The following is an 18,087-nucleotide window of genomic DNA, read 5'->3' on the forward strand; positions in this document are numbered from 1 at the left end:
TCCTCCTCTTGTCAACTCACAAGTGCTTGGTGAGGCGGGGGCGGTGTCATAGGCCTGTGCCATTATACCTGGCTTATGTTTTTTTTTTTTTTTTTTAATATCATCTAATGTTTATATCATCAAAGTTGGCTTCAGGCTCACTGTATAGCTGAGTACCACCTTGACTCCCTGATCCTCCTGCTTCTGCCTCCTGAGCAGTATGCCTGCTGGATTACCACGAATTCAGGGCTTTGTTTGTTTTAGGCAAGTGTCCTATCAACTGATCCACACCCCCAGGCCACAAATTCACTTTTAGGTCAGCTGGTTTTCCAGGTGGACTTCAGGGACACCACCACTTTCATTAGACAGAAGGAATTTGGTGCTGTCCAAGGCATTGGAGAGCAGCCCTGGGGGGAGGGGTTGTCTCTCCACATGAAGGACTTTATCTCTGATTTCCTATCATTTGGGAGGAGGTGCTCCCAGGGGGTGGCCATGCTATGATGTCTCAGTCAGTCCAGAGATTTCACTGGAGGAGGGCATTAACTACTCCCTTCCTTTAGCCTGGATATGTATTTTATTATTATTATTTTTTTAATTTTCGTTTTGAGCTTGTTGGTCTGGAACTCCTTTTGTAGATCAGGTTGGCCTTGAACTCACAGAAACCCACCTGCTTCTTGTGCCTCCCGAAGGCTGCAATTAAAGATGCCTTTTGCAGGGGATGGAAAAAGATGGCTCAGTGGTTAAGAGCACTCACTGCTCTCCTGAAGATCCCAAGTTCAACTTCCTCATGCAGACCAAGTACCCATATATACAAAATACGTACATAAGTAAGTCTTTAAAAAAAAAAAAAAAAGATGTCTTGGGCTGGAGAGATGGCTCAGAGGTTAAGAGCACTGGCTGTTCTTCCAAAAGGTCCTGAGTTCAATTCCCAGCAACCACACGGTGGCTCACAACCATCTATAGTGCGATCTGGTGCCCTCTTCTGGTGTACATGCACACATGCAGGCAGAACGCTGTATAAATAATAGATAAATAAATCTTTTAAAAAATGTCTTTTGTATCTCATGGTGACCTTGAATTCCTGATCCTCCCGCCTCTACCTCCCACCCCCCAAGTGGAAGCGTTACAGGTAGGTCTGCCATTCTCTGCCTCTGAGGGAACTTGTGGTCTGACACACGGTACTCCTTGGTGATTCCTTCTAGGGCACCTAAGTGTGGCCACCATGGCCAGCACAGCAGAGCACAGCCTCTTGCAAGCACTCCCATGGACACTCTTGTCCAGCAATCCCAAAATTCAAGGGCAGAAATTGTTTAAAAATAAATCTATTTTTTATTCCAGTAGCATATAGTCACATTTGAAAAATAAACACAAATTTGATTGAAAGAGTAATCCAGAACTGTGTCCCACAGCCCCAGAGCCACTGTGGCTTCCTGTCTTCACGGCTACCAGCAGCTCCAGCTGCTGTTCCACCTCACCTGGTGCCACGTCACACACAGTGTCACCCGTGTAGGCACACTCATCAGCCCCCCCTTCACCATTTAAGAGATGATCACAGAAAGTTACTGAACCCATCTTCGTGTTTCTCACTTATTTCAATCAGTTCCTTCACCGTAATTATTTTTGCCCATGCATTTATCTATCTATCTATCTATCTATCTATCTATCTATCTATCTATCTATCTACTTACTTATTTGGCAGGGTTTTATTATGTAGCTCAGGCTGACCTGGAACCTGCTGTGTCAACTGGCAAGTTGAACTCACAACAGATTCTCCAGCCTGTGCTTTGAAAGTGTTTAATTAAGATTGAAGGCATATACCACCATGCCCAGTCTATTTTTGCCCTTTTAAGTTTTCTTTTTTGGGGGACAAGATCTTGTTAAATTGCCCATACTTTCCTGGAACTCTCCATGTAGCCCAGGCTAGCCTTTCAACCTCAATTTTCCTTCCTTGGCCACCCTAGTGCTGGTATGTTGTCTTATTTTTAATCTTTTCTTTAAAGTAGTTATGGGGGAGGGGTCCTGGAGCAAGTGGCTCAGTACTTCCTGCTCCTCCATAGTGTTTAAGCTCAGTTTCCAGTTCCCACATACGGTGGCTCACAACCTCCTGTAACTCCAGCTTTACAGGGCTCTTGACACCCTCTTCTGGTCTCTGGACACTCACATATACATACCCACACATAACTACATACAAGTACACATAATTAAAAGCCTTAAAAATAAGTACCAAGCCAGGACATGGTGAAACCCTATCGGGTAGAAGACATCCCTAGTCAACTGAGCAACAACAGAATCCTGTGTTAAAAACAAATAAGGCTGCCTGATATTTTGACAGAATCAAGGATCTGGCAGATGACAGGAAGCAGCAGATGTCATACACGAGGGTGTCAGCCAGCTACTTGCTAAGGCACTGAACAAGTGGCTCAGCCAGCCTCAATGACTGGAGGGCGACGTGTAAAGAACAGCATTCCATTTCCTGGCGCTAAATCAAAGACTCATTTGAAAATGCTCTGGAAACAGGGGTGGGATGGCAAGGTCCCAGTTTGGCTTGCCCATCACCCTGTGTGAAATAAAGTGACACCGGCAGCCTGGTGATGTCAGCTGGGGGATGACTCAGTTAGAAGGTTTGGCCCTGTGCAGACTCCCTCAAGTAGGTACAGAGGTACACAGTTCCTCCTGGTGAGATGAAGTTATTGAATTGCCCTGTTAGAACTTGGTAAGCACTGGAGAGGAAGGCAGGTAGGTCAGGCGGCTCAGAGGGCCTGGACCCAGCCAAGACTCTTCCATGGGGAAGAGGATACTCCCAGGAAGGGGCTTTGGGTTGACATGTCCTTGCATGTCTGAGGATGAATGCCATGAATAAAAGAGGGCTGGTGAGAAACAGTATCTGCACTCTGGGCCTGTGGGAAATCACGTGATTTCCATGCTTCCCTTGTGGTCATGCTTTCCTTATGGCTTATTCATCAGTGAGACTAATTTGTCAGCTGAGTGTGGACTCTGATGAGGAAGGCAAGGAAGGGGAGAGGAACAGCAAGGCAGCCAGAATCAGAGCACGTGTCAACATTTCTATGCCCAGGGCAGCAGGCACAGCAACACCCTAAACCTGCCCAGGCTGCTCTCAAGGAAGACACTGCTCAGGATGCCAGTCAGCAAGGTGGGAGAGGGACAGAGGCTCCTGATCCCTGGGAGTGTGATCTTGAGGACAGGGCAGCATTGAGGTCTTGCTCCTGAGAAGCCAGCTGGACAGATGACCTTGCAGGAGTCTCCTGTCTCTGTCCTTTACCAGCCCTCCGGGCCTGTGATGCCCAGCCTGAGAGAGTTCTGCCGAGAGCCAGTGCCAGGGAGGGCATGACGGTGTGGAAAGAAAGGGTGGCATAGGGGCAGTCTCTCCTGGATAAGGACCTTAGAAGATGTCTGATGCTTCTGAGTTGGGGTCCATAGCTGCATTGGGGAGCAGAGATCCTAAGTGTCTGCCCCACTGCTGAAGACCTCAAGCTTTCACTCTAAGAGGCCCACTATGGAAATGAAGGACTTTCAGCTGCCAGCTGTTTCCCAGGTAGATCCAAGCCCATCTGCAGAGTGAACCAGAAGGAAAAGGAAGTTGGTTGGTCCTAGAAGCAGACGCACTAGACCAGTGTGGTCTGTGATGGTTCAAGTGGGACAGAAGCCGGCAGTGGAAGGCAGCTCATACCTGACAGAACGTACCCTTCTCTTAACCTTGCATCTAGCACCCAGGGGCAGCATAGAAAGGGACACCACAGTGTGACCGTGTCCCAGCCTTCTGCATTCTGCACTCCATAGGCTGTTCTGTTGTCTGCCATCTATATGATGGTTCTGAGAAGCTTGAAAGGTGGGAAAAGGTTTCCTGGAGAGGTGCCAGCCACCATAGCCTGGGAGAGGATGCTCACAGTTCTTCTTTGTTCTTGTCAAGGGACTGAGTCAGATGCCCTGGAACCGAGGGCTGGTCTCCAAGCCACCTGCTGTTGTCCTCTATGGCTGTGTAGTTCTGCAGGAGCTTGCTTTCCACGCCATGTTGCCGAAGGCTCTCGGTGCTTAAAAGCCCCTGCATCCTTAGGTATCCTTGCTGGCAAAAGGGGGGCAACTTCTGGCGTGTGAAGGTGAATAGGAAACAGGACTCTGTACAAAGGCAGAAGAAGGTGTCAGGCAAGGTTGGTACAAGAAGGCGTGGGCAAGGGTGGGGAAGGGGAAGTGTTCCTCAGGGGCCCTGCACTGTCCTTTCCAGCCCTTCCACCTAAGCTGCCTTTCCTGATGTCTCACATATGACCAGATGAGGTCATGGGTCAGGATACTAAAATGATGCAAACCACAGACAAGATGGGTCCTAGAGCTCTGTACGGGACAGGATGGCAGGAGTCATCTCTCCAGAGCTGGCCCTCAGCTGTTCTGCAAGCTGGCCTTTGTATGTAGGGAACTCAGGTATTGAGCTCAGCACTGCCTATAACAATATCTGAGCTGCAAGTACTCCATACAAAGTTCTTTTCATGGGCGGGTCAGATGGCTCAGCGGGTAAAGGTGCTTGCTGCTAAATCTGATGAACTGAGTTTAAGCACTGGAACCCACATGATGGAAGGAGAGAATCAACTCTTGAGAGGTGTTACATATGAGCACACATGAGATAATAAGGTTCTCTCCCCAGTTGTGGGAAGTAAAACAGATAAGACAGGCAAAAATCCTTATTAGGACCAAAGCAGAAAACTGATGCACATGTTAAATTTGATCATTGACAAATATCTGTGGATGTGTATTATTTCTGAAATCTGAAGAAACAATGAAAAGAATCCACGAGCAAGTAAAGGCACCAGGAAGAATCACCACAAAAGCCAGAGGTAGTTCCTTGTGGGGCGTGACAGTCAAGAGTTGGAAGAAAGCCTTCAGCCAAGTTCAGTGGTCATGCCTTATGGTTTCTTCCTCCCACCCCCCCACGGGTTCAGTCGTTTGCTGCAGTCAACCACCTGACAATACTGAATGAAATTCCAGAAATAAACTATTCATGTCTTAAACGGTGTGTCAAGTACTGTGATGACATCTAGAGACTTTCTGTTCCAGCCCACCCAGGATGGGAACCATCCTGGTAGAGATCTGAACTATATGTACTAACTTCCCACAGCTACTGGGTAGCATCTGGAGTTATAGTATGGGAATCACTTCTTTGTCCAGGTAGCCACATCTTACACAATACACACCCATGTGTTACTTAGAAACCATCTGGTTAACAGGGATGGAAATCATCCCTGCATACAGGTACTCCATGTTGTATATACTTCCCACTACTAGTTACTTAGTAGCCATCTTGGTTATCATACTGTATGTGCTACTATACACCGCCCACACTTAGTAGCCATCTCCACTAACAGAGCCATCACAGTGTCACACTATACCTGAGTCAGTTACCCTTAGTGCCCAACAGGGTGGGTCATCTGGGGAGAAAACTTCTTTTTTGTTTTTTGTCATGGTGTTTGATCACAGCAATGGAAAGCAAACTAGGACATCTTATTTTACCTTGGCCAGTAATGGCTTTAAAGCTTAAGAACAGAGGTGAAGCAATATGGTAATTGATGGCCAAAGGGAAGCCATAAGGTATTTCCTTTAAGTGAAAAGGTGATAGTTCTACTCAGAATAAGAAAGAAAAAAAAGTGTTGTGTGTAGTTGCTAAATGCTATGGTAAAATACATCTTACATATGGGAACTCACGAGAGGGAAAAAGAAATCCATGTGGCAATGATACATAGCATATAAAACAAACAGGCATTACATTTGTGGAGGAAAACATGACACACACATATACACATTCATATTCTGACATCAAAGCGTTGTGCCAGCAATCATCAGGTCTATATTGAGATTTCATTATGACATCCCCAAAGCGAGTACCCAAACCCTAAGTATGTGATTTGGTTCTATCTATTCAGATATTCACTGGGGGTCTTGGACCATATCCTCCATGGTGTGGAGGGCTTTGACTGAGAAACAAGTGATGAAACAGATACCCACTCAGTCTTATAAGGAGCTAGAGGCAGGGTGGGAAGGCAGAGTATCAGAGCCTCAGTGGAGTCCTTCTACATCTTTGGGGAACACTTCACTTTCCCCCTTCTCTGTAACTCTTGTAAAATGGGAGGGAATACACAAAGAACGATGCTCTTAGGGTCACGTGGTGAGTAAGCTGAGAAGGGTTCCATAGTATCTTTTCTTTACTCACCTCTGACTCCAGCACAGAGGTGTTGGCAGGGAAGAGAAGAGATGCAATGGCAGCCACAAGGCCATTCATCAGCATGACCTTCTGATGTTACCCTTCCTCAGTGCCCAGGGTTACTGTAAAGATTCATCCCAGCAGTAACAAAGGCTGGGAGGGGGGCTGGAGAGATGGCCCAGAGGTTAAGAGCACTGACTGCTCTTCCGAAGGTCCTGAGTTCAACTCCCAGCAACCACATGGTGGCTAACAGCCATCTATAATGAGTTCTGGTACATAATAAGATCTGGTGTATGCATAATAAATAAATAAAATAAAAAAAAACAAAGGCTGGGAGGATCTAGGACTTGTGGTATCAATATGCCACTGCATTTTTGTGGACTCTTGAAGCCCCGGGCAGGCAGTTTGGAACTGAGGGTGCTCTTTACTAGGCATCTTCAGGGGTCAGTGTATGATCAAGATTGGCTGACCCTAGACTTCTAGAACTGCAAAGATGCTTGGATCTGACTCTATGGGTCAACCAAGATAGAAAGATACTTAGATGATCAGGGCTGGGATGTCACTCAGTAGCAAGTCAGTTCCCAAATCATCATTTCAAAGTAGACTCAGGATGAAGCAAGATGCTTGCTCTTTGAATAGGCTAGAATCAGTCCCTAACGTGAATTGGTATGAATAGTGTTGGGCATTTGACAGGTGTCTGACATGTTCTCTCAATAGTAGAAAAAGCATTGGATTCAGAACATCCAGGGATTTAAAAGGACAAAAATACTGGCTTGTTCTTGTTACTTTCTCCTTTAGATCATTTGAGTTCTTGCCCTAGATCCCTCTTAGTATTTAGCTATCAGATCTGCCTTCCAATTTACCAATTCTCTCTTTACCTCTGTCTAATGCACTACCAACTCCTTATATTGAGCTTCTCATTTCAAGCATATTTTATGTCCATTAGTTTTATCTGCATCTTTTAAAAATATCATACAATCAATTCTGGTAGTCTTTAGCTCCTCATTACATTTTCTCCTGCCTTCTCTTCCCCTTCCTTTTCCTGTGCTAGGCCTCAAACCCCTGCAAGTTAGCACTCTAACACTAAGGTATACACCCAACCCTTTGCCTTCTTGGGAGCTCGGTTACCTGCATAGAAGCTTCGAAGATCCGTGTCCAGACAGTTTTCCAGGAAGCGCCTCAGTGGGAGAATGTGCCCCACTGGAGCTGTCCAGTCAGTCAGGAAGTCCTCCACGATGTGGTGAATGGCTGTGGGCCGAGGCAGGGGCCACTGTGCAGGCCGAAACCGCATATCTTGCTCTGTGGGAGGAGGAAGGCATCAGGGCCAGGCCCCATGCTGGCATGTCCCCCTGCTCTCGTGATGTCCTTCCTGGGGTGCTTCTGCCAGGATGTGGTCAGCTTGGCCAGCAGCCACCTTCATGTAGCTGGAGGAAGAGGAACCAGACCTGCTGCCTGTGGTTTCTGAGTGCAGCGCAGGGACCATTGATGGCATGGGGCTTATCTGGACTTACTTCCCACTGCTGTGGATCCTGCTCCCTAAGGGCCAAGCCCACAGGCTGCTGGACCAACACCTGACCAGCCCTGGAAACCAGTCTCCAGGGGGTGACCAATGGTAGTTGGCCAGTATTTGGGCTGCTGACTATAGATCTGCACTCCGCCCACACCCTGCCTTCTGCCTTCTGAAGCAGCCTCTGCCTTTGGGAATAACCCTCAGTTGGGCCACCTCTGGCAGGATCTCAAGTAGCCCAGGCTGGCCTTGAGCTTGTGGTAAGCCTGTCCCAGCCTCCCCAGTGCTGAACTGAAAGGCATGGTATGGAGGATGTGCCCTTGCGCCACCGGCATTTTGTGTATATGCTCCTGCAACCCTATATGAAACGATTATCATCATCCCATTTTGTAGACCAGGAAGCAAAGCTCAGAAAGGTTAGATAAAATGGCCGAGATCACTCCGCTGTGAGTACAGACCTGGGAGTTCGGCCTGCCATTTCTGTGCTGTGTCGGCCTGCTTAGTCCTTGTGTGGTTTATTATTGTTGCTGTTTGTGTGGGTACACACGCCACAGCGCCTGTGTGGAGGTCAGAGGACAATTCGGGGCGGTCGGTTCTCTTCTTCCACCTTTTGTGGGTACCAGGGATTGAACTGAGGTCTCCAGACTTCCATGGTAAGTGCCTTAACCCACCCAGTCATCTCACCCGCCCTCATCCATTCTTCTCTGTTTTTTTTTCATCCATTTTTCTTAACGCTCACCCGCAGCACTTCCCCCCACTCTGAGACACCACAACATGACGGCACCCCTTTCACTGCATGGTACCCAGAGATCACGTGTGGCAGGTCCCCTGGGTGCCCTCTGTCAGTGCAGAAACTCTGAATGGCCTTATGGCGACTGTGGTGATCCCCAAAGAGACCGAGCTCGGCGAGGGTGGGAGCAGCTCACCGGTGGGGAGGTGCCTGTAGTAATATATGACAGGGTGGAGGAAGTTGGACATCCAGGCATCCTCTATGTGGGCCACAGACCGGTCATAAAAGAACACGTCCTTCTCGGGCCCGGAGAAGTTTTTGCCATATTCCATGTTGATGACAAAGAGCCCGTGGCGCGCTGTCCGTCCTGTGAGCGTCTCCAGCTGGGCCAGCATCTGCATGGGGAACTCCTCCAGGTACTCAAATGCTGTGGCGTTCCTGTGGGTGGGACCCGGGGGAGGGCTCAGGACCAGGGAGGGGTTCGGTAGTGTGGACTCCCACCCTATAATATCAGGAATCTCCCACCCTATAACATCACCATGCCTTCTGGAATAGCTGGGGCAGGTTTAACCTGAGCACACACCAGGGGCTAGGGCGTCCCAGGATGAGGGAAAGTGGGGAGAAGCTGGTCACTGTAGATAGAGACAAGAATAACGGGGTCAGGGAGGTCAGGGAGAGCTTGAGTAAAGGAGCTGTGGGGTGAGTGTGCCCTTAAGTGGATGGAGAAGGGGAGCTGTTGGCCCCTGGGGAGTGGGGGCAGGGACAACAGTATCACTCTCCTTTTAAAAGGATGGCTGGTGGCTACGCTGAAGGCAGAGTGACATGCTGGGAGGCTGCTGGGCCAGGGTGGGTGATGGAACTAGGATGCTGACTGAGCACTGGATTCTGGCATGAGCACCCTGATCTACACAGCTGTGGCACTCATGGAAGGGTACAGAGCTCCTGGACTCCCTGTGTCCCTGAAATTAGTGTTGAGTGGCCAGGGCTTTGGACCAAGGAGTGTCCTCTGACCTGTCTGTCTTCTTTAAGTTCCCCTTGCTCTTTCCTGACATGTCCTGCACTATGTTCTCAGGCTCTGTGTGTCCTTTGATTTGCCAGTAATCGTTTGATCTAAAATGACCAACCTGGGGCTGGAGAGATGGCTCAGAGGTTAAGAGCACTGGCTGTTCATCCACAGGTCCTGAGTTCTATACCCAACAACCACATGGTGGCCCATAACCATCTATAGTGAGATCTGGTGCCCTCTTCTGGTACACAGGCACACATGCAGGCAGAATGCTGTCTAAGTAATAAATAAATTAATCTTAAAAAAAATAAAAATAAAAAATAAAAGGATCAACCTGGTCCTTGCCTGAGGGGGCTCTTATCGTCACCCTTCAATGCTGCAACGGAATTATGCTCATTTCTGCAGATGAGGCAAGAAAGCGCAAAGCTTAAATAACTTCCCCAAACCATACAGTAAGAAGTCCATAATCTGAGGTTTATACTGGGCTGTGCTGCAGACATTGTGGTATTTACCTCACTGACTTCTCTGCCAGGATAGATTAGCCTCTCGGGCCTCCTTTCTATAGGAAGCAATTGGGTCACTAAGCACACAGAATAGTCCCAGAAGCAAGGGGCAGGGTATATGGATAAAGCGGGATGGGGAAGAAGAAGTGGGGAGGGCTACTCACTCCTTCAGCAGGATGATATCAGCCAGCACACCGAACATCTGGTACAGCCCGGAAGCCTCATTTACACGACGAACGATAGAGCTGGTCAGCTCTGTGATGGGGTGCTCTGTGCACGGCCAGGCGATGCCATGGTGCCGATGCTCCAGCAGCCGGTGGACAGCACGCACTGAAATGGCCAGAGGGAGGAAGAGCCAAGATTTTATCTTGGCTCACTGGACGGAGGCCCAGGCCTGGGGAACAGTGGCAGTGAGAGTTGTACATAAAACAGGCCAAGTGGCAAATACTCTTTCCTCTTAGTCACATACAATCAAGGACCCTGCTCTCTTCTGCCTCGTGGGTATCAGGCAAAGTATGGGTGGGGGTGGATTTGGATGTGAGTGGTCCACATGGGCGTTTCTCTGCCAACTGTCATCCTTTACACTGGGGGCATCCAACCTAGACACAGAGCTTTCAATCCCCCTTTGAGGCCATTTCTAAGGCCCCATGGACACTCTGGCTGTTTCTCTCTTTTTCAGTCCAAATTTACCTGTCCCTGTCTTGTTCTGAGGTCTTTTGTAGAAAGCAATTGCCGTCCAAGGCAGCAGTAAAGTGGTTTTCTTTACACCTGGGGCTGTTCTACCCTATTGTGTTAATAGAACACCCCAACACAATGAGGCCGGTGATCATAAGAAAGGCACCAGTGGCCAAGCTGAGTTTGCAAGGTGTAGGAGCTGAAGCTAGAAAAGCCTGGGAGGTGCCTGGGATAGAGAACAAAGCCTGGGTCCTCGAGAAGGTAAGACCTGTGCGGAGCAAGTGACAGCATGCCGAGGCATGGGGCTTTCCAGGAGGTGGAAGAGAAATCACAAAAGAACAAGACTCAGAGAATGGAGGTATTTCTCCATTGTTTTTGCTACTGTAGAAGGAACCTGGAGCCTTGTACAGGTTACACAAATGCTTTGTCAGTAAGTTCCGTTCTTAGCACCCTCCCCCCCCTTTTTTTTTTTTATTATTTTGAGACAGGGTCTAAGTTGCCCAGGCTGACCTTGGACTCACTATGTAACACTCCTTGCTAGCTGGAGAGGGTAATGAAGTATAAAACCTAAGCCTGTTTCCTAAATGGAAACAGGAGGGTGTGGACTCACGGCCCCTAGGGTCTGGATGCGGCCCATGGAGCAGAAGCCAGGCAATATGGTACCCACTCCACAGGCTAAGCGGCTGCTCTAGGTGCCACCGCCTGAGGAGATATGAGGCTGCTAGGTTCTCCCAGGAACACCTTTCTGCTTCCAAAGACGCAGGTGAGGAGACCGACAGCTGACTCCCAGGATTGCTCACAAGAGCTTAAGTGTTTACCATTGCCACCTGCTGGGAGAGCCAGGGATTCTCAAGCATCAGCAGGTGGAGGGAGCGGGGTCATCCCCACAGTGCCCACTCTACCCTGGAGGCGATGGCACGAGTCTCCCCATGCAGAAGGGCATGAGGTCCTACGAGCCTACGCTGAGTTTGCTGCTTCCTATGTTACAAAGAAACCCGTTGGGCTGGCAAGATGGCTTGGCAGGTAGCTAGACACGTGTTGCTAAGCCCAAGTTCAATCCCCAGGTCCCACATAGTGGAAGGACACTGACCCCCGAAGGCTGTCCTCTGACCTCCACACATACACTATGGCACATGCGTGTCCACAATAGGTGATCACAGAGAGTCCTTTTTTTGTGTGCTATTTTGTGTTTTTCCACATTTCTACAGTAAACACACAATTCTTTTTTGTTGTTGTTTTTGTGTTTTTTTGTTTTTTAAGAGAGGGTTTCTCTGCGTAGCCTTGTCTGTCCTGGACTCTTTTGTAGAGCAGGCTGGCCTCGAACTCACAGAGACCTGCCTATCTCTGCCTCCTGAGTGCTGAGATTACAGGCGTATGCCACCGTGCCCCACGTAAGCACCCAGTTCTTTGTATGAAGAGATTGGCAGCATCCCCTCCTCTGATCTCCACAGCGCACCTGCCTTATTGTCTTCACGAAGAAGATGAAAGCACAGACCAGGTGTGGTAATGCACATCTGTCTCAGAACCAGGGAGGCTGAGGCAGGATGATCAGGGGTTTGAGACTAGCCTGGGCCTACCACACCCTGATCCCAACACAAATATTTTACTACTGTTACTTCTCACAGGCCACCTTTCTCTCCCTGGCCTCAGCACTGTGCACCCCAGCCTGGGGACTGAGGATACACAAGCCAACAACATTCAGGCCCTGAGTGAAAGCTTCCACTGCATTCCTGATAACAAGGACCGAAGCTTGATCCTCTGTTCACTGAATGCAAAGCAAGCACTGCAAGCAAAATCCATGCCAAGCTGATGGCATCTGACCTGAAAAATGTGGGTAACAGCTAAACAGCCCACTCAGCTGCTTCTGTCTGCTGCTTCCTCCATGGAGGGGAGAAGAGGGTAGGAGAAGCCACTCTCTAAAAACCAGAAACCAAACTGAGCGCAGACAGAGCTCTCTGGTCCTCAGAACAAAACAAAGGCTGTTCTGGCCAGATGGCTCAGTGGGTCAAAGCACTTGCTATGCTATGAAGAATTGAGTTTGAGCCCCAGAACCCAGGCAGAAGGAGAAATCAGACTCCTGCAAGTTGTCTCCTGTCCTCTGCATGCATATGGTACATGCTCTGTGCACATGTGCGAGTGTCCTTGAGCGCACACATGCACACAATAGTTCTTACAATAAAAAAGAAAAAGAGAAGCTAAGGCTTTCTAGTCAGCACACAGGGTGCAGGTGCTCAGCCCCTAGAATGTACTCAACAGGCGGCAATTTATTCCTCTCCTTCACTTTTTTGTTTCTGTTTATCCTTATCATCACAAAGTATCGATTTCTGGCCGGGGATTATTCTTATGCAGTAAATCAAATCATCATCATCTCATTGAGACCAGAGCTTCAGGCATACTCTAGATGACTGCTCTGCCACTGAGGAATATCCTCAGCTTTCAGATTACAAGTCAACATTTTCAAGACAGTAGAAGGGCGACATCTTCCGTACTGAGAGTTTTGCAGCAAGAATTGACATAATCAATCGGAACTTTCTCTGAGGGGAGCCTGCATCCCGCTGCAGAGCTGCTTCATGGGCACACACGTGAAGGGTACTACCTTATTTAGCTCTGTGAGACTGGCCCATCTAAGACCACCCATCCCCATGAACATGCTTCAACTCAAACTACATGGGACTGAGCATTTCACAGCTGCCCTTAGAAGTATCTACTGTTACGCTCTTTCCAGGTGGATCCCCAGGCCATGAAAACATCCTCTTGATGCTTTTGTAAGTCAGGAGCCCTGGGACAGTGGGGCCTGGCTTACCTGTATATCGGAATCCATGGATGAAGCCGCCAGCAGATTTCCGATAGTCCACTGAGTGGCTGGCAGTCCCTAGGATAAAGAGACCCCGGCTTCCTTTGGATTCATAGCTGGGTCTAATCAGTGGGTACTTCTTGCTAAACTCAGTCCCCGAGGAGAGTCTGAGGGACCTGCCGTGAAGAAGGTTTTTAGGAATATTAGCTGCTAGGGACAAGGCCTTGGCATCCTCCTCCATTCCTGAAGTGGGCTCCTGAAGCCTACTGCATTGCCAGGGAGGTCTGAAATTGTTGGTGAGGGGTCCCCACACCCACCCCACTTGGACTCACTGGTTAAAAATGGAGAAGTCAAACTTCCAGCCCAGGCAACGGATGACGCGGTCATAGGCCACCCGCATGGCAAAGTTGTCATTGTCATCCTGGGGGAGGGGAATGGAGTCGGCACTCTGGCTGCTGTTGTTCTCCTCCAGGAAGAACCTGAGGGTAATGTGGAGCTTGCCCCTGCTGTCCTTCACGAGGGCCAGATGCTCCAGGTCCGACTCCAGGAGTCCGTCCAGTGATTTCAGCTGGTAGGTGTCCAGCAGGCCATTGTTGATGGCTCTGGGACCCATAAACAGAAAGAGAAGAGAGAGGGCTCAGGAGGCCTGTCTGGTGCAGCTGAGGATGGGGAAGCTCCCATGTCTGAGGTCTTCTAATCCAGCAATGCTTAATTCCCACAGAGGGAACACTGGGAGGGGACGAACTTTTTCCTTCTCTTTCCCTCTTTTTCTTTTTGGTCCTATGTAGACCAAGCTGGCCTCAAATTCAAATAAGTAGCTAAGGATGTCCTTAGACTGTGATCTTCCAGCCTCCACCTCCTGAGGGCTGAGTTGAGACAACAGGTGTGTGTCACCACACCTTGCTTACGTGCTCTGGGGACTGAACCCAGGGCTTTAGTACATGGGAGCCAAGCATTCTACCAGCTGAGCGATATCCCTCTTAAGATGGGAGATCTTTAAGAGGGAGAACCTAGCTGTGGATCACTGGGTAATGCCCTTGGAAGAGATTAAGGCAATTCTGTCGGGAACTCTTGTAAGTTCCAGGCAGAGGATTGCTAGAGGAGGCCCAACCGCCCCCTTGTCTGGCTTCCCACCTTGCTAGCTTAGTCTCTGGCACATGTGCCTACTTCTGTGATACCATCTACTATGAGGTGCTGGTGAGTCCTTGCTAGAGAGAGCAACATACTTAGCCTGTGGAATCATGAACTCAGCCTCAGGCATTTTCTTATAGTATCAAGAAACAGATTAGTACAGGATTTACAGTACAGAATACAAAAGCGGGGATGTAGCGTACCTGACGTCTCCAACATAGTGGGTGGCCCAGGAGAGCCGAACCCGGGAACGGCTCAGCATGTGGACAAAGTTTGTGACACCCAAGATGTTGTCTGCTGTCTCAAAGGCTGAGTTCCCACGGCCCAGGATCAACACATTCTGACCCACAAAGTCTTCAGGGTCCACAGACACAGTCTCATAACCCTCCACATGTTCGGAGCCAGGGAAGTCAACCAGTTTGGGGACTGACAATCCAGTAGCTACAAGCAGGACACTGCAGGTGGGGACAAAGAAAGGTGACTCAGTCCTTCAGCCTCACAGCCACTCAGTGTGGGTCTCTTCGCCTCATCCCGATCCCAGGCTCCTCAAAGACGTGTCCACTCATATGTCTACCCACTTGCTCCCCCCTCCACCAACTGACTAACGCCAGTGCGTCCCTCTCTAAGCTAGCCACAGTCCTTCATGGTTCACTGGAAAGATACCGTACTTGGGGAATGTTTGCTCAGTGATGCTATAGTAAACCATTTCCCCTAAGAGAACACAGTGGTGAGGTCAGTTTGCCCCCAGGGGATGCACTCCAGCTTGGCATTCAGGTTCATCCTCTTGACTAGCAGGCCAGGCACACACATCTTCTATCCACGCTGTGCCAGGGTGTTTATCTATCGTCTTACTCCTCGATCTCTTCCACTCCTCAGCTGATGTCCCCTGGCCTGTTTCACACACGAGGAGGCATGAGGCCCTTTGGGTGAGGGCATCAGATTTCTTCATGAGAACCACAATCTGAGTACGAAAGGGCCCGATTCCAAAGTCCTGTTGAGGTGTGGGCTAGCTATGTAGTCTGGGGCTAGCCTTGGACCTGGCAATTCTCATGTCTCAGTCTCCCTGATGCTGGGTTATGGGCATGTGTGCCATCTTGCCCAGCTCTGTTCTTTATGCTGATGGGGATTCCAATGGAGTGGTGGCGGCTGGGTATCTGGAGGTTGAAGGCTACAGAATTGTTTGGCCACAGGGTAGTTTCCATGTAGAAAACTACCATCCATTGAAGGGCCACGACGGCAAATAGGCCCTTGTTTTCCGGCCCCTGTCCTCTCTGCTTCTCACTCCCTTCTACGCTAGCAAAGCTACCTACAATCCCAGAGTCCCAGTCAGGACAGCCCCCTTTCTCTGGGCTGCAGGAAACAGTCATACACTGGTCTGGAGCCAGGAGTGAAGCTGACAGGCAGGGAGTGAGCATGGAACAGCAGAACAAACACAGGCTTAGGTATCAGCGAAATGCCGGCGGAAATGTAGCCCCACACGTGAGTGGTATGGCCCAGGCGGTGATGGAGCTCTTCAAAGCTCAGCCTCACAGCTGTGCCTGCCAAGTGGGCATTAGGGAACATCTTCTCTAAGTTCCTTGTGAGGACTGAACAAGTTTGAGGCGTCCACATCATGCCTCCCAGCTAATATACCAGCGTCTGGAAGCCATGCTCGTTGGGCCTCCAAGCTGGTTCTGTTCTGAAATCTTGCTGGCTAATGCTGCCTGGACACTTCACTCAGCTTTTCCCAGCATGGGTTTCGGGGACTTTAATTTTTAAGGAAGCCACCGGATGTCCACGACAGCTATGATTGTGGCCCAACACAACTTGCAAACTTACTTAAAATATGAGCTTTGTGTATGTGTGTGTTCTGTAACTTGACTGCGTGTGTGCCTTCGTGGCTTTAGAGCTTGAATCCTGTAGATGACAACGTGGGCAGCGGTGACAAAAGGCTGGACCTGCCTGCAAGGGTTTGTGAGAACACGCTATGCTTACACGAAGTACTCAATCTCAGAGGATCAGAGAGAAGGCAACAGAACCTGGCGAATCCTAGGGGATGAAGTGCTAGAATTTTCCAAACATATTCAGCCACAGCTTTGTAAGGACACACCTTAAAAAGTGCTGGCTGTACCAAACCTCGGTGCTGAGTCCCGGTGGGAGCGAGGGGTAACCCCTCTCTCCCAATCTTCCCCATCTCAGGGCCAATCCAGCGGTGTCTTGATTCTGGGTGAGGGTCCTTACCTGCACTGGCAAGCCTGGCCCTTCTGGTCGGTCAGAATGAAGTAATGGCCGTTCCAGGCTTGCGGATCCTTGTCCAGAGCCACGTGAGTGATGTTTGTGTTGTACCGCACGTGGAGCCGCAGGCGCCGCGCGAAGTCACCCAGGTAGCGCACCATGTCGCTGGCATCGGGAAAGTAAGCCTTCGAGTAGTGTCTGAAGAGCAGGTGTGGGTCATCGCTGAGCAGAGAGTTCCAGTCGTGGCGGAGGTTGAACTCGGCGTTGGCCTTGCCCGTGTGCCGCTTGTTGATGCTGATGAGCTTGCGGTGGCGTGGGTAGCGAGTGAAGAAACTGCCTGGAGCGGACTCGCGTTCAAACACCTGGTAGTCCCTGCCGGCCCGCTGCAGGAAGGCGGCCATCTGCAGGCCCGCGGGACCGGCGCCCAGCACGCAATAGTCCCAGTGCGGACGGGAGCACACCGCCAGGTGCAGGGCGAGGGCCAGCAGCAGCCCCGAGGGACCCATCCTGCGGCACAGTAAAGGAGAGGCCTCGTACCTCGCGGCTGGCAGCAGGTGACAGCCGGCTTTCTAGAGGAAAGAGGAACCTGGCACCTGGGCCTCCCCCGGACTTGGAGTGGGGCCAGGACCGAGCCCCGGAACCTAGGGTCTCATCTATCTCGCCTCCATCCCCTCCAGGTGGGATCACGGGCCCACAGGAATTCTGAACCCCAACAGTGCATCTCCATAGTCTTCTTTCCCGGGGCGCCAGACTCCCTTATTATCACCCTAAGGGAGAGACAGTTTCCCCAGTTTCCATGCATTCTGGATATGCCTTGCATTTTGGGAGGAGGTCTCCCGAGGTGACCCTTCAGAGGCACTGGTCCGTCAACCCACCCTCCATCCTCAAGTGGGTGGGGAGGGATGGGGGAAAACGACTTGAAGGAGGTGTGGCCTCTAAGGCCCCACCCCAGCCCCCTGGATCACATGAGGATGCCCCTGCACACCTGCCGCAGCCTCTGCTACCCCGCGCTGCTTCCGGCGCGTGCGCGGTGCCCAGGATGCGCCTCCGACCCGCAAGCCGCCGCCGGAGGCCCAGCGATGCTCCCGCTGCAGGCTGCAGCGCTGGGAAGCTCCGGCTGGCTCGCGCCACGGCGGTCACGCCCCTCCCCGCTCCGGGCCAATGGCGGGGGGCGGGGTCACGTGCGCCACGCGCGGCACGCCGGGACTGGTGGGGTGGCCGGGGCGTTACTGGCGCGCACGTGTTGTGAGAAGTGCCCCTGTGGGTAGAGGCGCCCCGGACAAACAGCGGGTCTGTGATGGACACACTGGGCCGGCCTCTGCTTTTGAGCTGTACTAACCCAC

The 18,087-nt window shown here is 50.5% G+C and overlaps 1 protein-coding gene across 1 annotated transcript; it reads right to left on the reverse strand.

Annotated features, from left to right (window-relative positions):
* Positions 1 to 1,294: 1,294 nt before the first annotated feature.
* On the reverse strand, positions 1,295 to 17,855 carry Foxred2 (FAD dependent oxidoreductase domain containing 2). The gene is made up of 9 exons (XM_055603137.1): positions 17,730 to 17,855; positions 16,751 to 17,251; positions 14,734 to 14,985; positions 13,732 to 14,001; positions 13,409 to 13,575; positions 10,095 to 10,260; positions 8,618 to 8,859; positions 7,313 to 7,483; positions 1,295 to 4,113 (listed from the first exon to the last, which is right to left on the reverse strand). Exons 2-9 carry the CDS (start codon positions 17,248 to 17,250, stop codon positions 3,881 to 3,883), a joined length of 2,001 nt encoding a protein of 666 aa, XP_055459112.1. The 5' UTR covers position 17,251; positions 17,730 to 17,855; the 3' UTR covers positions 1,295 to 3,880.
* Between the last annotated feature and the right edge of the window lie 232 nt (positions 17,856 to 18,087).

This window comes from Psammomys obesus, unplaced genomic scaffold, assembly GCF_907164565.1.
Source record: "Psammomys obesus unplaced genomic scaffold, mPsaObe1.curated_primary_1811, whole genome shotgun sequence".
NCBI lineage: Eukaryota > Metazoa > Chordata > Mammalia > Rodentia > Muridae > Psammomys > Psammomys obesus.